Source organism: Xiphophorus couchianus, chromosome 12, assembly GCF_001444195.1.
Source record: "Xiphophorus couchianus chromosome 12, X_couchianus-1.0, whole genome shotgun sequence".
Lineage (NCBI taxonomy): Eukaryota > Metazoa > Chordata > Actinopteri > Cyprinodontiformes > Poeciliidae > Xiphophorus > Xiphophorus couchianus.
Genome location: NC_040239.1, coordinates 30075664 through 30103512, shown reverse-complemented (window position 1 = coordinate 30103512; position 27849 = coordinate 30075664). Strand labels below are relative to the sequence as shown.

At 39.9% G+C, this 27849-nt stretch overlaps 3 protein-coding genes across 4 annotated transcripts; 2 read left to right on the top strand and 1 right to left on the bottom strand.

Annotated features, from left to right (window-relative positions):
* The first annotated feature begins 53 nt into the window (after positions 1-53).
* On the top strand, positions 54-11914 carry LOC114155261 (uncharacterized). Its single transcript, XM_028035061.1, has 6 exons — positions 54-361; positions 454-617; positions 1855-2091; positions 2787-2993; positions 3074-6508; positions 10695-11914. Exons 1-5 carry the CDS (start codon positions 117-119, stop codon positions 3268-3270), a joined length of 1050 nt encoding a protein of 349 aa, XP_027890862.1. The 5' UTR covers positions 54-116; the 3' UTR covers positions 3271-6508; positions 10695-11914.
* LOC114155262 (uncharacterized) lies at positions 4462-14313 on the bottom strand. Of its 2 annotated transcripts, XM_028035062.1 has the most exons (5): positions 14183-14313; positions 11145-11404; positions 10658-10920; positions 9676-9733; positions 4462-9589 (listed from the first exon to the last, which is right to left on the bottom strand). In XM_028035062.1, the coding sequence occupies exons 1-5, from the start codon at positions 14273-14275 to the stop codon at positions 9472-9474; spliced, it is 792 nt and encodes a 263-aa protein (XP_027890863.1). In that variant the 5' UTR covers positions 14276-14313; the 3' UTR covers positions 4462-9471. The 2 variants fall into 2 exon arrangements, with proteins under 2 accessions (XP_027890863.1, XP_027890864.1); XM_028035063.1 differs by having other exon boundaries at positions 4462-9733.
* On the top strand, positions 14222-27753 carry susd1 (sushi domain containing 1). Its single transcript, XM_028035053.1, has 16 exons — positions 14222-14517; positions 14639-14787; positions 15975-16130; positions 16206-16358; positions 17144-17323; positions 19739-19918; positions 20770-20949; positions 21039-21218; positions 22172-22351; positions 23144-23323; positions 23712-23891; positions 24236-24400; positions 25528-25622; positions 25700-25886; positions 25991-26084; positions 27469-27753. The coding sequence occupies exons 1-16, from the start codon at positions 14459-14461 to the stop codon at positions 27731-27733; spliced, it is 2583 nt and encodes an 860-aa protein (XP_027890854.1). The 5' UTR covers positions 14222-14458; the 3' UTR covers positions 27734-27753.
* The last annotated feature ends 96 nt before the right edge of the window (positions 27754-27849 follow it).

The following is a 27849-nucleotide window of genomic DNA, read 5'->3' as shown; positions in this document are numbered from 1 at the left end:
ATTTTCCAATCGTTTTTGAAACAATCGAGCATGTTTGTCTCATGTCGCTTGCCGTAGAACTCAACAGTATCCTGCGCCGTCTGACCTCCCACTTGACAACACACAGTCTGAGCAGCATGGGAAATGCGCGAAGCTGTGTTGTTGCCTCGCTCTCTGTGTGTTCCGTGTGTTTAGGCTGCATGTACCTTTATCGCTCTCATAAGTTGCTGCGTCAAAATGCGCTGAATAGCGACAAACTTCCGAGTTTTGCGTATCTTTACGTCAAATATCTGAGCAGAGCTGTGACGCGGAGAGCAGGTCAACTGTACGCGGCGCGCGCCGTAGGAGCGCGTGCTGTTGTTTACACGGTGCTCAACTGCAGGTGAGTAAATAATGGGATAAAAACACTTTGTACATAAGCCGGACTGCTGGACGTTCTCGTTTTGAGTTAGCGCATCTGTGCTGCTCTTTGAGGCTGGACAAAACTTTGCTGAGGAGATTCTGCGGAGCAGCGGGGTATGGATGGGATTATCCGGACACCGAGTTCAGAGACCTCCCGCTGTGCTTCCCGGAGGTTCTCTGCTCCAGACTAATGCTCATGTTGTTAACAGACCACAGCTTTAGACTCAGCCCAGCAGGTACCACAACAAAAACACCACGAACAAAAGGAGTTCCTTACAAAAGCATTGATAACTTTCGGCGTGGTTTAACTTTTCAAGTTAAGTTTCAAGTTAAGCCACATTACAATTAAACATCTGGTTTCTGTTGAGATTTTACATGAGAAAGAGAGAACGATACCTGGTTTTCTAATATTTGCTCCATATAATAATTACAAAGAGTAAATATACTTTATGTAAATATTTACCCTATCTTTATAAAGTAAATATTTCAAGCCTTCTTGTCAGTTTGATGACTTATAATATTAACCAAAAATTTAGTGTCTCCGAAAATTTGATTGTGAAAAAATTAAATATCGGAAACTCATAGAGTTTCATAGACCCTCATTTACTACGACGCATTAGGGCCTTGTAGATAGAAAAAAGGAGGAGTACATTTCCGCCAAAAAAACCCATTTTCTAGAAAACCCAAAGGGCATTTCTGAGCCCCCAAAACGGAAAATTTACTAGAAACAAACTCAGACATTTTGAGATTAATCTCAGAAATTTTGTAGAAGAAAAACATGGACATTTCTGAGTTTGAAAAGTTAAAAAAATTGCTAGAAAAACACTCAGAAAATTTGAGATTAGTCTCAGAAATGTACTAGAAAAATATGGACATTTATCAAAGTTGAAAACATTCGACTTTTGAAAGTTGGAAATGTACAGTCTCTGTTTTTTCTTTTCTATCTACAATGGCCCTAATATCCCTTTGTACTAATAAGCTAATTAACTCTAAACGTCCAGACGTCAGTCACTGACATCCTCCATTATGAGGGAAAGCCACAAAATGTCATTGCTGGAGAAGCGATGGCTATTACTAAAGCTCATACTACCACTTTATTATTTCAGATATTTAAGTAATTAAAAAAAACTAATCAATAGTCATTGATATCAACCGATATGAAACCCTATTATGATACATTTTCAGCCATACTGGTCAGCCCTTTTTTAAATTAAAATTATATCTTTAGCTTACAATTTAATTAAAATTCTCCATTACTTTGTGTTAGATAATTATGTTGAAATCCAACAAAATCCACTGAATTGTGTGGTTGCATCATAATAAAGGGGGAGTGAATACTTCTGTAAGGTACTGTAAATGCTGAGGTTTTCATCAGACCCACGTCAGCAGTAAAAAAAAAAAAGAACACTCCTGCAGAATATTGTTCACCTCCCTGCTGCCGGTATTTCACCGAAACGGACTTTTTGTTGTCAGGTCTGGTCCGTGTGCGACAGAGCCTGAAAACCCTTCAGCCAATCGATGAGCTGAAGAAGGGTCCGTTCACGCTGCAGGTCGCGGTGGAGGGATACCAGCAGACGGATGCAGGCGTGGAGGTGAACGTCTGTTTGTCCGCTGCGTCTCGTTCCGGATGTCCGGTGTGGGAGAGCGTCCTAACGCTGCTGTCACAGGATCGGCGCCACGAGCCCAGCAGAGACCTGCTGAGGAACGAAGGCTAGTGTGAAAGCTGCTGTGGTGATTTCCGCTCAGAAACGTTCATGCCTTACATTTAGAAGCAAACAAACGACGCTTAGCCTGGTGGGAAGCATCGTTATCCCACCAGGCTAACAACGCCACCGCAGCCTGGTGGCCCTCCAGGCTTATAGTACACTGTGGGAAACTCTGCATTTACTCCGTTACATTTACTTGTGTAACTCTTTAGAAAAAAATTACTTTAGGAGTATTTTTCCTGTGCTGAACTTTTTCCTCTGTGAGGCAGAAGCTTGGAAAGTGCAGCTCTGAGTACGAGCTAGATCCACCCAGGTGTTCTGCACAGCTGAATGGTTGTCTTGGAGATTAAAGTATTTCTCAAACATGTAGGAAAGAATCGAGGCAACAAGTATGTTTTTGATGAGCGAATAACATTATAACATGACATAAACTCAAACAAGTCGATTTTACATGATACCTCTTTAAAATACCAACATTTTCACATAACTTTACAATTTGGTCCTTCTGATATCATTTTTAAATGTTATATTTTGATCAATTGCTCAGTACTTGAGTAACTGTTTTTACTCTTACTTAATTTCTTGAATGGCTACTTTTTACTTTTACTTGAGTAAACATATGTAGAAGTGCTGCTACTGTTACTTGCATACATTTTTTGTGTACTCTTCCTTTCATACATGTGAATTTTACTGTTTTAGAGGAGGGGCCAGATGATAAGGACAATATGAAGCAGGTGGAGGTCAGAGTTCCCATGACTACTGGCCCTCAGTGTGTTTGGCCCTTCACCGACTACTCCCCCCATCGCCTCCTCTCTCTGCCGGCTGTGTTCTGCGGGCTGAAGTCTCGAACAGCGCCGGGTTTCTGGATGCTGACCGTCTGCTTGGCCGAAATAGAAAAGCGCAAAGGTAGGAAGGCAGCCGATTAGCGACCACAGATTTTTCTGCAGCCAGACGAATGATACGTCACATCTCTGTTGTGCCTTCAGGTGTTGAAATTGTGTCGGCTCCCGTCAGCGTCACGGCCCAGTTTAAGGAGACTCCGCCAGCGGCAGGAACCGTAACTATCAGGTTCTGGGACAAGAGCAAAAACGCGGGTCGGTCTGCTGATGAAGACCTGAGTTTCCAGGTGCAGCTGCAGGGACAAAGCTCCTCCCACATGGTGGGACTGATTTCTAGAACCTAATTAACATAGATGAGTCAGACACTGTGACGCGCTTACGTTTTGATTCGTTAGGTTTGCTCAGTTTGAGTGTGATCAACACTTTTGAAGCACAACCATGTTTTTTGGAAGTTCACATCTCTTTTGACCCACCTTCATTTGGAAAGTTGCTGCTACTTTTTCTCCTAAATCCTTTGGAACCAGCGGAGTTGGACCAACTTTTTCCATCAGAGGTTTTACAAAGTGAAAATGATATGAATAGTACACATGGGGAAACGGCAGGTTGTGGTTTTATAGACCAACTGCTGTTGTTGTCTGAGCACAAATACGACATCAGTGCTACCTTTAAATTCCTGGAAGTCTAATGTCAAATTAGACTCCAAAAATATTTTACATTATACTTCTCCATCAAACTTAAATAAAACGAGTAGAGGAAAGGTGCACAAAGTCAAGCTTATGTACTCAAACATTATTATCCTTCAGTGCTTTAAAAACTATTTGTACTTTTTGATTCTTTTTGTTATTATAATAAACTTGAGTGCAACTTTACCGGGATTTTAAAGTGCACTCACTTTAAAATCCATATTTGTATTTATCCCAGAGTCAATATTTTCTAGTATCATATTTCACTTTATTTACAGATGTGTCTCTTTGGTCTTTAGCAGCTTTGTAAATCCAGACTGTCTTTATTATTTTTTTGTCCGTTTCAGGGAGATTAGGGCCAGATGGAGATTTTAGTTTTTTAAATTATGAGAGTAGAATTCTAATATCAGTAGAATAAAGATGCAACATTACCAGAAGGAAGTTGCACAATTTCTAGAAAAAGTTAATTTAATGAGAGCAAACTTTGATATAATTGTGATTTAGTCCATGTCGGATCGTTTCAAAGTCCGACCACTGATAATAATTTGATGCTGATGTGATAAAAGGTGAAATATGTCCTCTCTTGAAAACCAATACCAAAGTATAACTTCACAAGATGCTCATCATTACTCATTTAATTTTTTTTTTGTTTGTTTTCATAAAAAGAAAATTACTAATTCATTCTCTTAATATTATAAATTTATTCTGGTAATATTATGTCTTTATTCTTGTGTTATTACGTCTTTTTTACAGTATTATTCCGACTTTATTGCTGTAATATTCGGAGCTTATTCTCCTATTATTTCGACTTCATTGTTGTACCACTTTATTGTCGTAATTTTTTTTTCTTAGCCTGGCCCTAATACTCCCTTCGTAGGATGGAGAACGTCTGTCAACAAAAATGTTCACGTACCAATTTTCTGATCATCTTTGACTAGGCCATTCTAACTCATAAACAGGATCTAGTTTAAACCATTGGTTCGATGTTTCGGGCTATTATCAGTCGCCGACGTGTTTTTTGCTTGTTTTAAAATATCTGCTGGGAAAAATCTGTGTTCATTTCTTTTGGTTCTTAGCTTACAGGATGATTTATCACCAGAAGAATCTTCCCTTTGTTTCAGTAATAATAAATGTTTTGTCTAGTTTCCCTTCAGCAGGTTCCAGTCAGATTGAGGTTACGGTTTACGGCGAACGTTTTGTAGACCTACTGAACACTTTGTCGGTGCTGTGTCTACCCGCTGACCGCATTGGGTCAAAGCAAACATCACGCCTGCTGTGACTGAACGTTTTTCAATATTTCATCACTCCAGTATTTCCATTTGCAGCTTCCATGTGTGTGAGAGTCTGTCCTCTTGGATTATTTATATGCCGCCCTTCAGTGTGTGGCACAGAGAGGAGTGGCTCTCCATGCATCGCTGCACAGCTGAAAGGTCTGAGTTTACAAAATTTGGTTGTTTTGAAAAGTCTTAGGCTTTTTGGGGTCAAACAAAATGGACTAGGAGGGTTTGATTACAGTTGAAATGCAATTTACTAGGTGTTTTCTAATAATACACACATTTTTGTTGAGGTTTTTTTTTTAGGATTTGGATGGATTTTTTTTCTAAGATTATAAAATATTTATGACCTCCTCTGTCTTCTGGTTGAAAATGACTTCCGATGCGTCTGTCAGGATAGCATTACAAAGAGTGGGGCTCTTTGTTAGAACGTAGTTTAATGTTTAAATTGGCCCTAAAATGTGTTAAATTTCGTCTGTAAATTCACCGTAATAAAGCTCCATTAGCCATGTTGTGCATGTCACTGCTTTCGCATTTTATGTCATGTAAAAGGAGCCCCAACCAAGTGTTGACTGCATAAACGTGGAGACACTTTTTAGTAGCCTCTCATTTTTGTGTGGAAAAATGTTTTTTTGTTTTTATCTCTATAAGATATTCACATTTTTCAAGAAATTTATTTTTACACCAATTTACTGTTTATTTTACCAAATTAACAGTGAAAATATGTCAATCTGAAATTAATCTGTATGAGCTTAACATACACATCTGAATTACTGAAATACATTTACATTTCAATGATATTTGAATTTATTGAGAGGACCTCTGTGTAAAAACTAGCTCCATATTGTTTTCATTAAAGTTGCAGTACGTAACTTTTATTATTTTTAAATATGTTTTGACCGGAGAGTATTAGACCCGACAGATGATCTGGAAAAAAAAACTGAGCTCCTTTGCCTGTTCTCAGTGCTCTCAGTGCACATGGCAGAAACAACCAATCAGAGCCAGGAGGAGGGTCTTAGTGCTGTCAATCACTCTCATGTAGCCTGGCCCGAATGTTCAGGTTAGTTAGCGTGACCGCCGATGACGGCAGATAAACAGTTTCTCTGGATTGGTAAGTTGTTTTTCCACCATTAGCACATTGTTAAATACACAAACATGATTGACGACGCTAAGACCGTCCTCTTGCCTCTGATTGGTTGTTTCTGACCCAGAGCTGTGTATTACTTCAGACAGCAATAGCATCACGAGGAGATGGAGAAGCTTGATTTTTTTATTTTTTCATAGATTATCTGTCTGATAGCATTCTGTAACAATATGGTGACACGTTCAACAAATATGGAAAAGACATATATTTGTAAAAGTTATGTGTACTGCAGCTTTATGCAACTGTTAGAATTGTATACACTTGACTAAATAGACTCGTATTTAGTTAATTAAAAATGACACGTATCTGTAACCAATCATGTTGGTGATTTTGGTTTAAGGCGTGGTTTGTTCTCAGAGCAGTTGTAGTTTCTGAGCGGAGGCTGGGAGTGTCTTTGTTTCCAGTCTCTGCTCAGATGAGAAGTCATTTCCACCGGCAGTACGGAGGATCAGAGGGAGGCAAACGGCTCAGACGGCTTCAGGTAAAAACACAATGTCATTATTACCTGCCTGAATCTTCTGTTCTGTGCTTGGTGGCTTAATGTGGAGAAACGGTTCCTTCTTTTTGAAAATTGGCAGCTAAACTAAGCAGCCATTTAAAACCTATGTATCTTTAGTCTACTCAGTAGCCGTTCTAACTTCAAGCGGCTCGTGTTCTCATGCATTTTGTTATTATTCATTTACAGAGTCCCAATTCTGTCACGCATGTGAATCAGTCGAATGTAACATGTTCATTTTGTCAAGCTGTTATACAACGTGGGCTGCATTACACTTGTAAAGCCAGAAACTGGAAACGTCCTTTATCAGGAAGTCGTTCAATTTTGTGTTTATTTACCAGTCCAGCCAATCTAATTCAGAAAATACGGCAGCCATGTTTCAGGAGGTACTTGCAGGCACAGACATAAATATTGGGGTGGGGGGGGTGGAGTACAGGTGCACCATAAGATGATGGATAATAGCCGCTTTTCTTTTTACAAAGATGATTACTATATAATACTATATATTATATAAACATAATATAAATATGTTTATATTACATAGTAATATAAACAGTAGCAATTAAATAAGTGAAATGTGTATTTAACTTGCCACCACAAGGTAGCAGTATTTTTTTATTTTTTATCTCCAAAGCTTATTTTTTAGGCATTTTCTGCAAAGAGTGGTATCCTGGATTCACAATATCACCATAGCAACCAAACACTATGCACAATGATTAAGCCTTTTGTGTCCTACCAACACAAACGCAAACATGAGGCGTTTGCTCAAGTCTATCGTCTCTTTTACTTCAGCTTTGTACTTTGGCCTGATGATGGATGATTAAGGGTTAAAAACAAAGTTCTGTGATGCTTTGGGCCTGTTTGTTTGTCAAAGACTTTATTAACTTTGTCAGAGTTGATGGGAGATTTAACTTATGGGAAAATGAAATGGATCTAAAACGTGGGACCATCAACACATTAGTGGTTCACCAGAGACTAGTCAGCTAAACCAGACTTCTTCCATTGTCATCGCAGTATCTAGACGTAAATTTTGTACTGATGTTTCTCAATAAGGAATGGTTTATATATGTTAATGTTACTGGCAAACCCATATCCACAGTGACTTTTTCTGAAGATGGGAATGAAAGAGAGAACAAAACAATCACTTTCCGCCTTTTGTTCGAGCGCATTAGAGCAATTCATCTGAGTCTGTCTTCAAAGAGCTAATCCTGAGGGAACGCAGGTTATTTTCTGCTTCGTTCATGATGCAGGCTTCATTTCTTGATCCAGAGTTCTATCCCAAATGACAGCTTGTTCTCTCTCTCTCTCTGGTTTGTAAAACAACTCCCCGCTGCTTACAATTATCTACTCCAGTTACTGTGGAAGTGGAAAAGAGCAGAAACGTGCACAGAATAATCTGAATAAAATATGGCAAAGACGTCCTTTGTAGATGCTAGATTGTCGGCAGTGACACTAGTGGTCTGTAATAACCAGTAGTTCTTGGTAAATAATGGAAATAAAGTGAAGTAAAGACCCCTCCACCACCATGCTTCAGACTTTTAGACTGATCCTGTCTGTGGTTTTTCTACCTTAAAAGAAAAACCACAGACCACCAGCTTTTGTGATGGCAGTAGCACAGAGAATAATTGTTCCTTGTCTCACACCAACATGCTCATTTTGTCAAACCAAAACCAAATTAAATAATCCGGCTTTCAGAACAGGTCAGCTGGTTTTAAGGCAACAGATCAGCCCTTTTTCAGCCTCTGTCATGTTTTCTTTTTATATTTCACCCACTGCTTTAACTCTGACTTCCACTTCTAATGCTATTTTCTTTCTAATTATTGTGCTTCTTCAAATCACCCACAGGCTATGTTTTTGGGAATTTTTTGAAGTTCCTGGCCATTTTTTATATTTCAAATAAAATTGACTTCTTACAAAAAATTCTACCCTGATTTTTTTTTGTTTCTTAACTTTATCTGGTGGCAGTTCTTTAAATGTTTCTGCCATTTATTTTACATTTTAATATCTTTTTTTACTCTACAAAGTTAAATGCGAGGAGTCTGGTGCAAGTTTCACCATCATATTCTACTTTTTTGTTTTAAGTGTTTGAAATATTCATCCTTTATTACAATTTGTTTCAAACTGTTGGGATTTTTCAATATATCTTCTATGAAGTTTTTTTTGTTTGTTTCTTTACCCGTCTGCCTGTATTTACATTTCTGCAACTGTAAACAAGTAGTTTTGAGGTCATTTCAGCTTGTTTGGCTGTTTTTAGCCATTTAAGCAGATCAACCTAAAGCTTTGCTCATGTAACATTTTGGCTAACTTATTCAATTTTCACAAGTTTTCTACAATTGACTTCAAATATTTCAGCACTTTTTAGGCAAAAGATTCAGCTCTCAGCATTCTTTTTGCGATCAGAGAAGTACTTTTGAATTGAATAGTTCCCCAGATGATGATTATTTAATTATTACTATTTAAATTTTTTAGCTGTTAATACCAGTGTTGTAGTACTCGAGACCGGTCTTGGTCTGGAGACCATTTTTTGATGGTCTCGGGCGCTGAGGACTCGGGATTTTATTTTAAGACCGCAACTGTGGAAATATCACTAAACTTCCAGCATACTGTCCAACGTGCTGTACAACCCACCGATTAAAATCCAAGCAATAACTTTACTCCCCCATCCCCACCTTTCACTCGCTCCAAGACTCAGTCATGCTGAGCGCCTTGTGCTTGGTTGCTTCTTGATTGTTGCTCTTTGGTCAGTGTTCATAGTTGAGCGTTGTTTACTGTCAGGGCATTGCCTCAATTGCAGTGAGGTGCGGTCAGGGGAGGCAGAGCCTCACCTATCATCATGGAAAAATAATATATAATGATAAAATCACTTGTATTGTTATTTCTACCCTGTGGTTTGTACTATGAAGTACATATTTTTCATTTAGCTTAACTGTAATGAAGGCCTTCGTTACTTAGCTGGAAGCACTTAAAATGTGTTGAATGATAAAAGAAACAGGTACAAACAGATTGAAGCATTTTATTGATTGTGTGTTTTTATGCAGTGGCATCTCAGCTGGAGCTGATGGTGTCCTGTTAAAATAAAACAAACAAATTGTTATAAGTATTGGACTGAAATGCACTGAAATGTTTGAAGGCTTTGTGCAGATGTGGCTTACCTCTGTCTCCTCCTCTGCAAGGTGTTCAGGCTAAAAGATTCCCCTGGGGGCCGAACACCTTTTAAAGGTTCCAGAAGAAACCAATGCATATGGAGGAGGGGGGAGTAGAACTATGCACTTTAGAAGTCTAATGTTGGTTTTCTATTTATAGAAATGTCTTTTTAGAAATGAAATGTCTGCTTTAAAATGAATAGTATTTGCTAACATATAATTATTCTGAAGATTTGGTTGTTTTTGTCAAGTTTGTTTGTGTATGTATTTTGTTTGACCCTGTTTCTTGGTGGGTTAGTTAATTGGAGCAGCCAGGGACTATAAAAGGCTGCATGTTGGCCACATTGCAGGTGGTTGCTGCTGAGACCTTGAAAAGGTGGGGACGGGAATTTACCACCCTAACACAGGGCGCTGGCGCTGGTCTTGACTCGGTCTCCACTTCCCTCGGTCTTGGTCTTGACTTGGTCTCGGACCCTAAAAGTCTTGGTCTTGTCTCAGTCTTGGTGGTCTTGACTACAACACTGTTAATACCTACAAGTTCCTTTGAAGGATGTTAGGGGGGACTTTAGTTCCACTGATGTTTCTAATCCTGCTTATTTTCCAAAATGAAGTCTTTATGTCATTCATCCACACTCTACAGTGCTGAAAGGCAGGGGGGGGGTTGTGCATTTTTCTGTTTCGCTTATTTGTCAGAATTTTTTTTGTACCCCACCAGGGGGTCTTTTTGTGGGCTCTAGTGTCTTTTATTTCTTTGAAAGTAGGCTGGCAGGAAAGGGGGAAAGAGAGAGGGGAAGACATGCGGCAAATGTCGCCGGGTCCGGGAGTCCAACCCGTGACGGCCGCGTCGAGGATTCAAGGCTTCCAAACATGGGTTGCGCTAACCCCTACGCCCCTTATTTGTCAGAGTTATCAAAACATCCCAAAGCCTGTTTCTACAATTTGGATATCATTAAAAAGTAATAAATAGATTTAAACCTGTGTATATTCTCACCTTTGAAGTGAATCTCCATCTTTGTATTTTGCATCAGGACCGATCTGTGAAGTAGTGAGGAGGTGGCAGCAGTGCCAGCACTTCCTTCTCTCCGCCACCAGGGAGCAGCAGTGCAGAGGTCTAGCATGACTGCCTCTGAGTGGCTTTTAAAATGCACCCCGGGAATGGCCACGTTATGGAAGTCAACGCTCACAAACGAGGAGACCAGGTCAGGAGCCGAGATGATACAACACATAGGGTTCCGTCTGCTCCGGATCTCATTCCTAGAACCGAAAAGGAACAAACGTTCAGCATGAGAGGTGAGACGTTCCACAGAAACTCTACACCGGTCTTGGATTCAAGCAGCCACATCTACTCAGGCCCTGACGACAACTCCACAGAGCCACATGAGTCGCTCACAGAGTCCTCCACCATCACCTTCGTAGAGGGCTACACTCTGGAGGAGTCGGTGGAGGACCACAGTCTGCAGGGAGCAGGGACGACGTACCTTAAGGAGTTTGTGTTGATAGATGACGACGAAGACGGGGACATGTCGCTGAGGGAGAAAACTGTGACGGACTTCTCCATCAGGGACGGAAACGCCGCCGACCTGGTGTGCGGGAGGCTCCTGTCCACGTCCACGGGCTCGCTGTCCGAGTCCAAGGACGAGTCTTCGGTTCGTGGCCCCCCACCGCCTGAGGTGGCCGAGGCAGTACACAAAGACGGTCCCTGCTGCTCCTGCACCGTGCTATGACTGGTCAGGAGCTTCTGAAACCCAATGACACAGCCTTGCAAAAGTATTCATACTTGTTAAACGTTCTGGGATTTTCTTAAGCTACAGCTAGGGATGCACAGACACAAGAACAACCACATGTTATCATTCTTTGTAAAGCCTTTATATGCATGAAAAACTTTAAGTTCCACTTCCATTTCTACTGGCTTCTTGCCTTTCAGGAGAAGTGATTTGTGATATGAAGCACATCTATACTTACTGGTTAAACTCTTTGAGACACTTCTTAATATTGACTTCCTGAATTTTTTTCATCTACTTTTTCTTTAAAGGAAAGATGTTTATTTTGATTTCCATGCACAGAATTTTAGCTTAGATGATCAGTCTTGAGGTTAACAAATACTTCTCTAAAGTTTGTTAGAATTTTTTTATACTAAACCAAATGCATGTTTTTTTTAGATCTGTTCATGGTGATGGGTTTTAGGAGAACTACACAGCAGTTCATAACAAATGGGGGCCAACCTGAAATAAATCAAACTTTTAAGGTCTTTTTTGTTCGTTCTTATTATTTACGCTCTTCATGGGTCAAAAAATTCCCAAAACAACTTAATTATTGACTTAAGAAATAAAAAATGTTTAAGAGGTACCTCCAGTAACTGTTAACAGGTGGTAACTGCCACCAAAACATTTGCTTTCTCTTTTTACCTGACCTTTTCAAATTGAAAAAACTTCTAGGAACTTGTAATAAATGATCCATTTCTATCTGTTTCCCTGGGATAGGATTGTGATGTGACACAGAGGCCCAATTCTTTTAGCAAGTAGCTCCAGACAGGAAGAGGACCTCCTTTTATCATGTCACCATGCATGTGAGCAGGCTGGTAAGGAAAATAGTGAAAGAGAAGACCCAGAACTCTGTATTCTCCAACCTTGCTAAATATTGAAGAATCATCATCATCCTGTTGGCAAAATGAGGTTGTACAAACAGCAGCGGTTCCAACGACTGAGCTTCTGGTGATTTTAATGTTAAACACACTTATTTTTTCCTACTGAATAAATGCGCTCAATTTGTGGATTTTGTTTTCTTAATTTTTCAGTCTGACATTAAAGGTTTATGATGCTGCAGTTCTCAGGACATAACGTTATGCAGCTGGACTAAACTAACTCTAAATTAAGGAGATGGATTTAATCTATCGCCTACTCTGCAGCCCAGACTCGTCCCCCCCAGGCAGTTTTTCAGCCACTCACACCTTGGGACTAAATCAGCTCACATGACATTATTATAGAAGTTCAGCTAAACAGAGGATATTGGCCCCATTTGTGGCTTTACTGGTCCCATTAGGGTGATTGTTTAGATTACAGCCTTTAAGCCTGTTACAATCAACCATGTTGAAAACTGAACTTCTGGGTGAAGTCCAGTTGCCTTCTTCTTAAGTTGAATTCATTTTTAGTTTTTTTATATGCATCCAACAAATGTCTGGACAGATGTATCTCAGTGGCAAGATAGAGTCAGAAAGTTGCGAGTTTGATTCTACCTTCCCCAATTGCCACTTGTTGGTGTGCCCTGGGTCGAGGCATCGAAACCAGTTTAAATCTACACATAGCTACATAAATGGATGTGTGTGCAGTTGAGTGAATGTGGCTCTTGTGTAAAAGTTAGTATGTCTAAAAACGGTCCTATGCAAGTCTTCTTCCGTTATCATTTCTGAACTAACATCAGACTGATCCAGATCTAAACTGTTGCACCTCTTCCAGGCTGATGTAACCTAACTGCTCTTCGCTTTGTCAGCCTGAAGCAACACTCATGGTGTAACTTTCAGCTTAAAGCAAATCTCATGTGAAAACTGCTGACAAACATATAATTACAGAATCCTTTTAATAGTTTTCAGTTTACATCTTCTGCCTTTATGCTTAGAAGGCCAATGTTTATAGTTTGAAGTGTGCATTTGGAAGTTGTGCAGATGCCCCCTCCCACCTTCAGAGGGAGATGGGACTGTTTTACTGCTCTGTATGACAGCAGAACCCCAGTTAGGACCCTGCTGGGCGAAGATAGGAGTTTACCAGACTTATCTCCCCCTCCCACAGCTCACCAGCTTACCCCCCTCCATGGTCCCCTCCTCCCCTCTAACTCTATACATACACTACAGAGTGGTTCAGAACGGATGTAGCAGCAAAAAAATGACTAGTGGATTATTACTGAAGATGCCCTAGTATGAACAAATATAGAGATAATTGCTAAAATAAAACGTACAAAATTTGACAGGCCTGTTTAAAGCAAACGCCATTAAAGTAATGTACTAGACCAGTTACACAACAATGAAGTAAAATTTAAGAAAAATTAAATAAATAAAAAAATTGGGTCATCACGTGGCGTCATGGTATAATCCTTGACGCGACCTTCCCGAGTTTGAGTCCGGTCCTCAGTGCCTTTTCCGCCTATCGTTGCCTCCTTCCTTTCGTCTTGCGTTCAAATAAAGGCCCGAGAGTCGAAAAAAGCTTAAAGAATAAAGTAAAATTTCTTGTTAAGAAATGAAATAGGGGCGTCGTGTGTGCGCCCCGTCTATAGAGAGGAGGCCGAGCCCAGTTCATTCCCCATTACTGTCATATTACTGTTAAATAAAGGCCACTAGTGCCGACTTTTAAAAATTACTTTTTAAAGGAACTGACATTGATCAAGAAAAAAAAAATAGTTCAAAAGTTTCCATATATAAACGAGGGGGAGAAAATTGACAGTATCACTGGTTTTAATCAAAATCCAGCAGGTTTGTTAGGCCAAATATAGTCACTATCAGCTGTGGCAGCATGAGTGTGCAGTTTACCAGAGCCAGCCCTGGAGCTATCATCAGCAGCAGTGGTGACTGATGAAGCCTCAGCAGCAGCAGCAGCAGCAGCAGCAGCCGCCTGGAGACCATTGAGAAAAGTCGTCGTTTTCAGCGTGACCTCAGCTCACCCACTCTCAGCAGCGGTTATCGAGTGCTCTCAGTGTCGCAGCTGTACGAGAGGAGGAAGTGCAAAAATAAAGAAGAAGAAGAAGAAGAGGAGGAGGAGTTGATGGGGATGAAGTGAAGACTGGCGATAGGAGACTCTCAGAGAAGATGAATGGAAGAAACAGAAGAATGATGCTGATGGTGAATGTTTTTCTGCTCCTCGTGTTAGGTGAGTAAACTTACTCTCTCAGATTTGCTGATCACCGTTTGTTTGAAGTTGTTCAACATCACTTCCTGTTTGGAGATCAATGAGGTGAATGTATCCTCCGCTGGATGTTTCTGCCGTCCCTCAGCCGTCCCGGCCTGGAGCCAAGCCGTGCTGGATGTGTGCGCAACCTGCCACCCTAACGCCACATGTGAGGACAAGCCAGACGGCTCTGGAAAAGTCTGCAACTGCAACTACGGCTTTGTTGGAAATGGGAGAACCCACTGCCAAGGTAAAAAATAAAATAAAATAAAATAAACGTCTACTTTTCAAATGTATTTATTGTCGTGTGAAACCAGATTATGTATTTTCCTCATGTTCAGCTTTTTTTCTGCTAAGAAAATGCGTGTGCAGTCAGATTTTCGCGGAACAGCTTTGGATTTAAAAGTAAATTGTCAAACATCTGATGATTATCTATCCTTACTGTTCTCACAATTTATAAGACTTGTTGTGTTAAAAATGTACAATAACAAGTAGAAATCTGTAAATAAGTAAACTTCTCTGAACCTTTGATTCATCTTTTGGGATCATTTGGACTTATGGTTTTAGCCTCTTTAATTTGAATGTTTTATATTAGCTCCATTCAGGAACATGGCCTGACTACACAGCAGAAAGTATCTCCTTGTACAAGCATAAAGATCTTCCAGTACAAAACATTTCTTAAGTTTGTTCACATCTTTGACGCATGGTAATATTGTAGTAATATCTAATTCTGAATCCAAAAGTATAAATCATTGCACGATGTTTGAATATTTGTTAGTATTGTCACCATGTTGTTGTATTATAATATGAGACAGATAAGTTGTGAAAAAATGGATCTCCTCCACCTCCTCTCTGAGCTTCGTTTGCTGAAGAAAGACACCGCTCCTGGTTAAAAACAGCCAATCAGAGCCAGGAGGCGGGTCTTAGCGCTGTCAATCATCCTCATGTACTTGGCGGAAAAACAACTTACTGTTAAACGTTACATACAACCTTTTATGATTTGGACCAAAGTATAATTCATATACTTTTTAAAATTTTAAATAAAGTATCTATCTATCTATCTATCTATCTATCTATCTATCTATCTATCTATCTATCTATCTATCTATCTATCTATCTATCTATCTATTTTTATCTGGGATTTTATGTCACATTTATACAAATAATGCACAATTGAGACTTTGAAGGAAAATAACTCAAAGAATAATTGTATTTAGTTCCATTTATCCTCCAATCCTCCCATATCCTGAAGGAAAGGCAAGCCCACAGGATGATCCTCCCCCCACCATGTTTGATCGTTCTGTGTTTAATGGTCCAGTGTTAGTTTTCTCCATGCTTAGCTTTGTGGCTGTTGGGCCAAAGAGTTCAAATTTGGTCTCATCTGACTACAGCACCATTTTCCATGAAAACAAAAAGGAAATCTTGTCGTTCTTCCAGATAAAGACGAGTGTCAGATAGGAGCCAGTAAGATCTGTGGGCAGCAAACCACCTGCCACAACACGTATGGCAGCTACTACTGCACCTGCCTGTCTGGCTACAGCCCGTCTAACAACATGGCTGTCTTCATCCCAAACGACGGAACCCACTGCCAAGGTGAGGCCACAACGTATGTCTGAACGAGAGTCTTTAATCGCTTAACAATTGTTGCCTTTGCTTTTGTTTCCGCAGATATTGACGAGTGCAGGATCACAGGGCTATGCGGAGAGGGAGGTCAGTGTAGAAACCTTGAGGGCAGCTTCGACTGCAGCTGCCAGGTTGGATACAGGGTCCACAATGGGGCCGAGCCTTTTCGTCCGCAGGGAGGCGGAGCTTCCTGCAAAGGTAAACAGGAACTGATTCACAGTGGCTGGGACCATGATTCATATTCCCTTGAGCTTTTTCATATTTAATCGCATTAAAACTACAGACATCCATAGATTCAGTGCGATAGACCAATACAGAGGAAGTCCTATTTGAAGTTTCTTGTCTAAAATGTTGCTAAATATAGCAAGAACGTTACTGAGCTGGCAACAGTGAGGCCACTATTATTAACTGCAAACATGCAGACATGACCTGGTGGACCGCTCCATCGGTCCGGTGGACAGCTGCTGATTTTTAGATCTTTGCTGAGGAAGATATCATCAGCTTCACATGTAAGTACCGGCCGATCTCCTACAATTAAGGAAACTGGTGCCGATTTATTGGTACACCACTAGTTGGAGCTGAAACAGGAAACAGCAGGAAAACAACCTTGAATGTGGCAGAACTTTGTAACTGATGTCTGTAGGTGATCCCCGTCTGATCCGACTGAACTTTGGTAATTCTGTGCTGAAACAAAGGTCAAAAACTCCATCATAGTTGTGCAGAGCTGACAGTTGTACCCTAAAAGACGTGTAGGTGTTGCTGTAGTGAAGTGTGGCTCTACAAAACAACAGTTCTGAGAAGCTGAACACAAATGCATCGTTTCCACTCTGCAGCTGCTTGGTAACATCAGGTTTTGCAGAGACAAAACATGAGGAGTAGAACCCTTCGAGCCGCGTCTCTGTCTTGCTAGCGTCGTTCTGAAAACTGAAAGGTTAAAAACCAGGAAGTGAAGTTTGTTCTTGGACCTTTCCCCCCCCACCCAGTGGTTGACTGTGGTCCGCCTGTCCCGGTGGAAGACTCGGTCCTCCTGTCCATCACAGTCACCACGTACGGTGGCGTTGCCAGGTTTGGCTGTGAGGAAGGCTTTGTGTGGCGGAGGGGAGACAACAGCTCTGTGTGTGGAGCGGACGGATCGTGGAGCGAGCCCAGCCTGGTCTGTGAAGGTAAAACGGCTACTGCTTTATTCTGAAACTACACAAATCAATGTTTGTTTTTTTCCCACTCTAACACCCTACTCAGGTTATTGTGCAGAAATCCGATGCAATAATTACAAAACTACACTACAGGGACTAACAATACCACAAAAAGAGCAATAAAAAGAATCCATAAGACCGGATATTTAGAGAACAGCGAAACACTATTTGTAAAGTCAAAGTCATTAAAGTTCATTGACATAGTGAAGCTGCAGACAGCTACAATCCTTTACGAAGACAAAAATAAAAAATTACAAGAAAACATTCAACAATTGTGTAAGACTAAAGAGAAAATGTAAAAGTTAAAATGTACAAGTTGAGGAGAATCGCAGTTTAAAATATGCAAATTCAGAACGACTAGAAAAAACGTTTGTGTACACTGTAAAAACGAAACGCCTCTAATTTACGGTAAAATTCTGTCAAACACAGCTGCTGGCATTTTACCGTAAATTAGAGACTTTTGTTTGTTTGTTGTTGTTGTTTTGTTTTTTTTTACAGCACATCAGTAATTGAAGTCAAACTGTGGAATCATTCGATTATTGAACTTTTATGTCCAAGCATAAAACTGCTCAAATGATCATATAAACATGATTATTGTTGGTGTTTTTGTATTTATGCTAGTTTTGGTTGTTGGTGAAACTGAAAGAAATAGTGATTGTTTGTCCTTTGTACTTGAAATTAAATCGATGCTATATCGATGGGTTGACTGTTAAATACGGGTTTAGTTGTTAAATGTGTGGATTATATATGTAGTAAATATAATAATTCTGCAGATGAGGAAGGAGAGGGAATTTTGATAAGTTTATGCTGCCCCTCATTTCCTCGAATATGTAAAACAAAAGTTTTGACATTATGCTTTATGCCGCATTTTTATAGATAGATGTTTTTAAAATAAACGCGCAAAGAAACAAAATAATGCGCTTGTTTTCAGCAAGGAGCATAATTCCTATTGAATATGTTGGTCACATTTAGTTGCTGTGGTAGCATTTTTTCAGTGGAGATTAAATGTGTTATAATCTACAGCGAGAAAAATGCGAATGTTACTCTTAATCTGTGTTGTTTTATTCTGTGTTGCTCATTAAAGGCCAGTGATGCAGCTTTAAGAGGCTGGCACTAAAGAATCTCTAGGTGAATATGTGCAATAATACTGTAAGCATGGCCTAATACTGCAGTCCATGAAGATAAACAGTAGTCGCTCCTGGGTTATTATTACCTGAGGTTCATCAGTGACTCAATCATTACCTATTGCATCAGGCAAGCAAACTGGAACGCTGTGTAAAAATGTTCGCTCCTTCCTCTTTATGTCAACTGAAGTGTGTACAATTTTTTTTAAACACACAAATTTAAGCATGTTGCTTTGTAACGTAACCCAAAAGCTGGAAGCTCTCAAAAAATATGCAAGAAAATTCCCAAAATACTCAGATGACGGTTCTGAAAGACTGAACACTTTACCAGAACTACTCTTCTGTCTGAGGAAACGGCCGTCGGATGAGGGAGGAGTTTAGCAAGAATGTGCTCAGACTCCTCTTCTTAAATTGCAACATTTAATCCTGTATGAAATCTGACAGTTAAAGAGTCATTTAAAATAAATTCTTTTTAAAGTCATTCTTCTCGAGCTAAAGCAAGGAGAAGCATGTTTTTTTTCCTGTGGGTCGCTCACGTCAATCAATCAATTCAGATTCTGTGCCTAGAGAACCTTTCATGCTGCTAAACGTGGCACAGATGTTAGAGCAAATAACAATCACACCAGAAAACGCCAAGTAAATAATAATAATGGTGACCTGATGTAAAATGTAAGTCTAAGGAAATATATTTGTGTTTGTATCTGTGATGAAGAATCATTACAGATACAAGATTTAAACAATAAAAAAAAACCCACACAGGATAATCAATAAAGGTGATGCAGAATTGTTTTTATGATGAAAGAAAAACATTTAGAAATGAGAAAAAGATAGTATCAAAGGAATTAAGTTTAAATCAAACAGTGTAACAGAATTATACAAAAATAGTACTTATTGTAAATAAAACTAAATGAAGCTGAACTAATATTTTGATATTTTGACCATGTTGTAATTGCTAGACAAAGGAACAACCATAGAAAATGTTCCTTGTCCTTCTTATATTTCAACGTGTTTTATGTTTGTTTGGGATGATGACAAAAAATTCACATCAAATCAACTCTACTTTATATGTCTGCACATATAGAGTATGCATAACAGAGTTTAAAAAGTTCATTGATCCTGGTTCTGGATCTGTGATCTCTCTCTGCTGTTTGTCTTGGCTCCCCTCACTGTCCTGGTCAGGGCTCTTTGTCAGCCATGTTGCAGTTCTGCTCTGTATTTATCATTGCAGTGTCAATACCTCTGGTAAATGTTTTCCCCGTAGAGATCTTGTGTGGGAATCCTCCTTTGATTGAATTCACAGAGCAGGTGTGGAGCAGCACTTCGTCCCCCGGCAGCACAGTGCTGTACCTCTGTACAAAGGGCTTTCATGGTAACGGAGGGCATAATGTATCAGTCTGTGGTAAAAACGGACAGTGGACGTCTCCAACTTTGTCATGCCAAGGTAACGCACAAGACGAGTCAGTTGATTTCCTTATTGCTGAATCTTTTTTCTAATCTTTTTGCTGTTGCTGGGAAAACAAAGCTAGCCAAGTTTAGCCAAGGACGTTTAAGTAACATCAAACATTTGGCTAAAAGGAAGTTTTGATTATGCTCAGGTTATTCCAGGAAGTTTTGGGGGGTCAAACAGTCTGAACATCTAGTTGGTAATTTTTTATTTTGCATTTTAGTTCCGTCAAGAATAACTAGTAAGAAAAGAAAGATAAGTTACTGCTGGAGCGTTTGTTGAAATCCTATCAATAAAGAAACAAAACATACTGGGAATTGGCCAATTTATTAATTTAAGAAAATCTGTCATTCTCATTAGTGCACATGAGAACTACATATAGTTCAACTTTTAGCTCTAAACTGACTTAGAGCTAAAAGCTCAAAATATTTTTGCTGACTTAGAGCTAAATGTTTAGTTTGGAACTAAAAAGTTTGAGTGCTCATTAGCTTCAAACTAAATATTTCACTTGCTAACTAAATACTTAGATTGTAGCTAAAACTTTTGCTTCTAAAATAAACATTTAGCTCATTAAAGATTTATAAATGGAAGAATAACATTTTGATAATATGGCCTTGAAAAATGAAATCCCATATTTTTCTACTGGCTAAATAACCTGATCTACTGCTGCTAATGTTTGACTAAATTCACAAACACACAGCCTGGTATCCCATTTACATTTTTTTCCCAAGAGTTTTTGTCACGATGCATTGTAACAACAGATCCGCCTTACTTTTCCCAATATGTCTTCTTAAAATAAAAGGCTTTTATGTTTGTGTTGCCATAATGTGCATCATTTCCTGTCTCAGAGACTCTGTGTGGAGATCCACCTGTGGCGCCCCACACTGTGCAGGTGTGGGACGGCAGCTTCGCCTCTGGAAGCACAGCGGCTTATTACTGTAACCCAGGATTTTATCATCATGAAGGCAGCAATGTGTCAGTGTGTGCAGATGATGGTTACTGGACAGAGCCTGGCATTCTCTGCAAAGGTGACGTTCTCAAAAAGGCTCATTTTGTTGCCCTACATGCGGATTGTTCTCCTCTCTCTCTGCTAAATAATTAATGTCCGTCTCTGTAGAGGTTGATTGCGGAGAGCCCACATCCATCCCTCACGCCGTAGCGGAGTGGGATAACATTTCCACTGTGGGCTCTAAGGTTGTTTATAGGTGTGACCGTGGATTTGTCAATGTTGGCGAAGGAAATGTATCGGTTTGTACAGCCAGCGGAGGATGGGATACGCCCTCGCTGTCCTGCCAAGGTGATACTTCTGTGTTCATTTCTATGTGAGTGTAGTGAGTTGATGGTGCACAGCAAACGATGTGAAAACCTTGTTTTTTCAGATTTGTGACTTGTGCAAAATATCATTACCGTTTAAAGTGGCTTGCAAAAAAAAAGTATGTTTGTATTTTGCTGAGATTTTATACGACAGACCAAGATAAAGTAGAGCATTATTTATAACTGGAGGAAAATGATCACAACTGAAATAAGTGAGAGTAATTAATGGGGAAAAAGTATAGCAAACTGGAATTATATTGTGCGTTTATAAAACTGAAATATACTAAAAGCATAGATGTGATGTCGCTCATTTTTGTGTTTATGAATCTATTTAGTAGCTTTTCAATTGATTTTTGTTTTCCTCACACAAGCAGTTAATGTCAGCTGTCGACAAATTACGGCGCTCCAGCTGCTGCTGCTGGAGTTTAGGCCACAAAATGGCGACAGCCAAAGCTGGGAGAAAACACCAGAGTCAGTTGGTTGTTCAACATTAATTGAATACATTTTTTTGAAAGTAGTGTCTTCTGTTGAGTATTCATTTTAATATGCACATAATCCCAATACAGTACAATGATCTGTTTAAAATTCTGCACCTAAAAATGAACTAAAGTACGAAACAAACTTAAACTATTACTGTAACTAATAGAAGCTAAACTAAAACTAAAACAATATTTAACTAGTGATGACAAATACAAACTTGCATACACTCCATAAAAGCTAAATAAAACTAACTGAATTAGACAAACAAAGTGTCACAATGAAATAAAATTAAACTATAATAATAAAATAAAAGCTATTGTTTTGGTCTATCGCAGAAAATCACAGCAGACTTGGCTGAAACATAAGCAAAGGAGTTCAAGGGCTGTGAATAATTTTGTAAACACCAGACGCCCAGTTTGCAGTGCGCTCTGTTCACCGACTGTTTTCCTGTCGTAGAGATCAGCTGCAGGAATCCTCCTGTAATAGAGAACGCTAACATGCAGTGGGACGGGACGCCACATGCTGGCGCCGTGGTGTATTACCAATGTGAGGAAGGATACTACAGCCGAGGCCTGAGAAACTACTCAGAGTGTGGAGAGAACGGATTATGGGAGGATGTTGATCTGTCATGTGAAGGTGCAACATTTTATGACCCGAGAAAGCTGCTGGTTTAGTTTCACTTTGGACTCTTGGGGACAATTTAGAGCACAAACGATGGCACTGTAATGTAATCTGATAAATGTTTGTTCATTCTTTTGCAAATGTTTTATCTAGTTGGACAGTTATTACTCCAAGTTGGTTGTGAAATGAAATTTGCAAAGGCGTTGTTAGACCGGAAAATTTGGGGCTAAAGCTCCAGCTGAGCTTTGGATTGTGTTCGACATAGATATAAAATATATATATGTATGTAGATTTTATTCAAAAATATGATCTTTTACATATTTGTTGAGATTGCCACTAGCTGTCATAGTCTACAGATTATCAGTAGAGTACGAGAATGATAATCTGTGAAAAATTCAAGCCCTTCCCCCTTCTCCCAGTGCTCCCAGTCAGTGCTAACTGGAAACAACCAATCAGAGCTGGCAGGAGAGTCTCAGTGCTGTCAATCAAGAGTGTGTATGCGTGGATGTTTTTCTTGTGTGCCTCCGTGTCGATCTATGATAGAGTGGCTACCTGTCCAGAGTGCACCCCACCTCACGCAAAAAGTGATGGAAAAAAATGGATTAAAAAAAATATTATCTCTGCAATGCTCCCAAAGTTTCAGGGTCCTAACAATGCCTCTGCTTATTTATAAATAAGTAAACTGCAAAAAAAAAAACCCATCTCCACAACAATTTTGTTGAAACGATGCATGAATTGTATCAGCAGGTTTATACCAGACGTCCAGCTGCTAGTGCTTTGCACTGACTTGCTGTTTTCCTGTCGTAGAGATCAGCTGCAGGAATCCTCCTGTAATAGAGAACGCTAACATGCAGTGGGACGGGACGCCACACGGTGGCGCCGTGGTGTATTACCAATGTGAGGAAGGATACTACAGCCGAGGCCTGAGAAACTACTCAGAGTGTGGAGAGAACGGATTATGGGAGGATGTTGATCTGTCGTGTGAAGGTGCAACATTTTACGACCCGAGAAAGCTGCTGGTTTAGTTTCAGTGTTGGAGACCCAGCAATGTTTGTCCTAAAAGATAAAAGCATGTTTATGTTGTGTAAAGAGTATTAAAATGTTAAGGATGTTGATTTTATAGGACTTTGTGTCATTTATAGAAAATGCACCTAAAAGGGATCTATTCAAGAAGTGAAAATGCAATATCTTCATCTTAATTGTACTGTAATTTATTTTGACGCACCTGCACATGAAACTGAATTTCCTGTAACCTAATGTAGCAACAAATTAACTCTTCCTTCGTGTTCATCTAGTTGGACTCTGCTAGCAGACTGCATGCTAGCAGCCGTGACCTGTTGCACCAGATCCATGCTAAATTCTTATTTGTACACAGAAGTAAACTGCGGGCCCCCGAAATGTCTCCCCAACACTAACCTGCTGTGGGGCGGCAGCAGCACGCCGGGCAGCGTGGCTCGGTGTGAGTGTGTGGACGGATTTTACCAAGAGAGTGGAAACGATTTGTCAACCTGCTCTCTGTCAGGAGTGTGGGGGGAAGTGTCTGTAAAATGCAAAGGTAGGGGGACATCTTTCACGCCTGGCTGTTGCCCCCTTTTTGATCTCCTTGCACGTTTCTCAAGCATGCTGTCACTGTCACGTGTCTGACCCCTAACCCTGCACGCTCCGGGTGTTCCACGACGGGAGTTAAGAAACCGCATGCGATTCTCTTCCCGTCCACAATGGCTCGCAGCAATCACCAGCACAGCGGGACGCGGGGGTGTTTGTCAGATACGTGTCACTTAAGCGACATCATTTCGGGTCTCCTTTGGACGTCTGCTGAAAAACGAATGCTTCCTTCCCAGCGTGTGTGTTGAGTGATGCCGTTTCTGAGCCAGTCGGTGCGTTCTGCTGTTTCTCCAGCTAAATGCGGCCCTGTTCCAGTCCTGGCCCACTCGGAGGTGGTGTGGCACAACAGAAGTGTCGCGATCCACCGCTGTGCGGCGGGATATCACAGCTGGAGGGGCGTCAACGCGTCCGTGTGTGGCGGCTCCGGACTGTGGCTGAGAGCGACCCTCAACTGTATCGGTGAGTTCAAAAGCAGCAGCGCTCGGACACTGCAGTGTTTCAATCATCGGTCACTGCATATAAAGCGGGAGAAATAACATGCATTATTGTTTTTCTCAACTTAAAAACAGACAGTATTACGTAAAATGAACATTTTTACATAATACGTTATGTTATTCTCTCATCAAAAACATATTGCTATGATTCTATCAAGGATTTTTGAGAAATCTCCCCCACTCAGCTCCTTCAGACTAGCCAGCAGCAATTAGCAAACACCTGCGCATCCAGAGTGTTAGAAAGACCAGAAGCTTCTTAAAGAGACAGAGGCCCAATTTCAATTGCAAAGTCAAATTTCTTTTAAGGCATGCTTGATGGATGCATGCAAATCTTTGTAACAACTAGAGGTAACATAGTCACTTTATTGTATTATTATATGAGACTTTGTGGCTGGAAAATACATAATACTGCCCTGTCAAAAAATTCTGGGTTCCAATGATTTAACCAAACGTTAATTTATAGGCTAAATTACTTTGATTTCTTTGTTCTTTGTGAATGCACTGCAAAAACGCAAAAATCTTTACCAAGTATTTTTGGATTAGTATGGCGCAAATATCTCAGTACACTTAAAGTAAGACAAAATTAACTTACAAGTAACCTTTTAGCAAAATATAGGAGCTTGTTTTAAGTCTATCATTTTAAAAAAACATTACTTTCACTGGCATATTGTTTCACTTAAAAGACATTTTCCCATTTTATAAGTGAAATAATCTGTCACAGAAACTAGTATTTTCTTTTTAATCAATATTAAGGAATTATTGACTTTACAAACTCCTATTTCTTGCTACTAAGTTACTTGTAAGTGAGCTTTGCCTTATTTCAAGTGTCCTAAGATATTATTACTAGAAACTAGACCAAGAATACTTGGTAATATTTTGTGTTTTTGCAGTGTCTTACTCACACTTGATGTGAGTAATGGCCAACGGCCCATCAGAAATATTTCCACTTGAAAAACATTGGTCTGCTTAACATTTATTGTACTCAATGAATATGTGCTATAGCGCAAAATTAATTCTGAAAGTTAAACACTGGACATGCTGAAACAAGAGTAGATGTAAACTCCTCACAGCAACTACTAACATGTGATGCAGAAATCAAGCCGCCTATTAATCAGCTGACACTTTACAATGGAAACTGTCTGAAGTGGAAGGCAGAGAAGTACGAGGAAGATACAGAACTTTACAAGGTAAGATAAGTTTCCTCTTTTTTTTCCACCGTATCCACAGTGAACTTTGACTGAACGCGTGGATTTCATTATTTCAGGTGGTTTATTTGGGATCCAGAGATTACCAGAGGTCGTTTCTAGACAAAGGACGACGTCTGCTGAGCTCCAGAGACCATCGGCTGGTAATCTGCCTGCGGCTGCTTCCGTTAACAAACTACAGCATTTCTATTACTGCAGCAGCTGCCAGATTCACAGCCACCGTCACAGCCAACACCAGTTTAACAGGTAGAGGGATAATGAATATTCAATACTAATTATAGAATATTTACTGTCGTCTTCTTCATACTGACCGGTGAACATAGCAATAAATGTACCTCTGTTTCTAAAAGTACCTCCAGCACCAGTAGTGCACTACACAGAACTGGAGACTCCAGTTCCAACGCTGAGGCTGAAAAGATCTCCCAACACTCTGGATCCCATCAGGTAACTAACCCCCTCCATGCAAACGTTCACAATGTCTAACATTCACAAGGGAAGTTGGAGCTTTTTCATGACACGCTTCACACGTGTGGAAACATGTGGAAACTCTGCCTCGAAAGCGTGCTTTGATCATTTCTCCTTTTATCACTTTGCAACCACATGGATCAAAGAAATCCGTCAGAGATTTAACGTGACAGAAACTCAGAGCAGTGCACCTTTGTGAAGTGGAAAGAAAAGGGCAGATGGTTTTCAATGTTTTAGAGGGGAAAAAAGTTAGAAAACTGAGGTCTGGAATTGTGTTAATAGTTTGTAGAATCACGCAGAGTTTTTGAAATTATGTTACTCTCAACGTCTCACACATGCCGACCAGGCTTACAATAGTTTTGGGTTTTCCATTATAGCTTAATTTAATTTTGTTGTGATTTTTTTTGTTTATCTAATTCAGTTAGTTTTAATTAGTTTTGAGTTCAGAGTGTTTGGTTCATTTTTAGGTACAGAATTTAAGTATTGTATTATGATTTTGTACACATAATACAAAACAGAAGAAACTAGTTTTAAAACAATATATATTCAATTATTGTTGAACAGCCAACTGACTCTGGATCTTTCTCCCAACTTTTGCTGTCGTCATTTTGTAGACTAACATAAGCACCGCCTGGAGGAATACACAGTGCTGTAATTTACCAACAGCTGACAAGTTATTGTGTGGGGGAAAAAAAACTATTTCACATCAGTTTTAAAGGCTAATAAATACATTCATAAACACAAAAAACAAATATTATATGTATATTTTCAGTATGTTTTAGTTAGTTTTATAAAGACATGATATAGTTTCAGTTAATTGTAGTTTTCCCCCATTAATTTGTGTTTTATTTATTTTAGTTAATGGAAATGTTTTCTCAATTATCAGTTTTCCTAATTTCATTCCTTTTAATTGACTGAATTAACCTTGGTGCTGCCATGCTGAAGTGATTACCGTATTTTCCGGACTATAGAGCGCACCGCACTATAATTAGCCGCATCTACAAAGTTTTTTTTTTTTTTTTAAACTGGAAACTTACACAGAAAAGCCGCACCGGGCTACAAGCCGCATGGTTCAAAGCGGGGGGGGGGAAAGTAGCGACTTATAGTCTGAAAAACACGGTAATAATAATTAAATTATTAACGCATTCAATAAATATGTTTTTTACGAACTACATTATGTAGTAGGATAGGAGTAAACACACCAAAGAAAAGAATCTCCTCAGTTGCTTGGATCATGAAGATGACATCTGAATGTGTGAGGAAAACAGGAGTTTTTGCTAATAACCCACAAACCCAATAGGATGACAGCAAACAATGAAGATAAAGTTTTCCACTTTGTGTTTTTTTTTTTTATCTTTGGCAGCTTCTACCAAATCTTTGTGCTTCCTGTCGAGGAGCTCGTGGTGTTTGACTGCTCCTCTCCCGCCAGCCTCGACCCTTCGAGCAGAGTGGAGTCACCGGCCGAGTACATGACCGCCCAGCTTGGTGTGCAGAGCCTCGGAATGGAGGTCAACTTCACGGTGGGGGACGGAGTCCTCTACGGGGGCTTCTACAACGCGCCGCTGCAGAGCGGTAACACCTACTTCGTTGTTCTTCGGGTTGTGAGTCGGTGGAAAAAGGTGAGTTAAAAAAACCCCGCTCTGCTACAAAGGAGTAACAGTAGAGCAATGCTGTGGAAGGTGCAACAGATTTAACCCGAGTGTTTCCTCTCCAAGATGTCGAGAAGTTGCTGCGTCGTTTGGGC

What these genes read in the sequence shown, in the direction of transcription:
- susd1 (XM_028035053.1), top strand. Translation starts at nt 14,459, where the DNA reads ATGAATGGAAGAAACAGAAGAATGATGCTGATGGTGAATGTTTTTCTG. An exon ending in AAGATACAGAACTTTACAAG is followed by an intron (nt 25,623 to 25,699) that starts GTAAGATAAGTT and finishes TCATTATTTCAG; the next exon opens with GTGGTTTATTTGGGATCCAG. An exon ending in AACACTCTGGATCCCATCAG is followed by an intron (nt 26,085 to 27,468) that starts GTAACTAACCCC and finishes TATCTTTGGCAG; the next exon opens with CTTCTACCAAATCTTTGTGC.
- LOC114155261 (XM_028035061.1), top strand. Translation starts at nt 117, where the DNA reads ATGGGAAATGCGCGAAGCTGTGTTGTTGCCTCGCTCTCTGTGTGTTCC. An exon ending in CTTTAGACTCAGCCCAGCAG is followed by an intron (nt 618 to 1,854) that starts GTACCACAACAA and finishes TTTTGTTGTCAG; the next exon opens with GTCTGGTCCGTGTGCGACAG. An exon ending in AGACCTGCTGAGGAACGAAG is followed by an intron (nt 2,092 to 2,786) that starts GCTAGTGTGAAA and finishes TTACTGTTTTAG; the next exon opens with AGGAGGGGCCAGATGATAAG.
- LOC114155262 (XM_028035062.1), bottom strand. Translation starts at nt 14,275, where the DNA reads ATGGTCTCCAGGCGGCTGCTGCTGCTGCTGCTGCTGCTGCTGAGGCTT. An exon ending in TAGCTCCAGGGCTGGCTCTG is followed by an intron (nt 11,405 to 14,182) that starts GTAAACTGCACA and finishes ATTGGGTTTCAG; the next exon opens with AAGCTCCTGACCAGTCATAG. An exon ending in TTGCAGAGGAGGAGACAGAG is followed by an intron (nt 9,590 to 9,675) that starts GTAAGCCACATC and finishes TTATTTTAACAG; the next exon opens with GACACCATCAGCTCCAGCTG.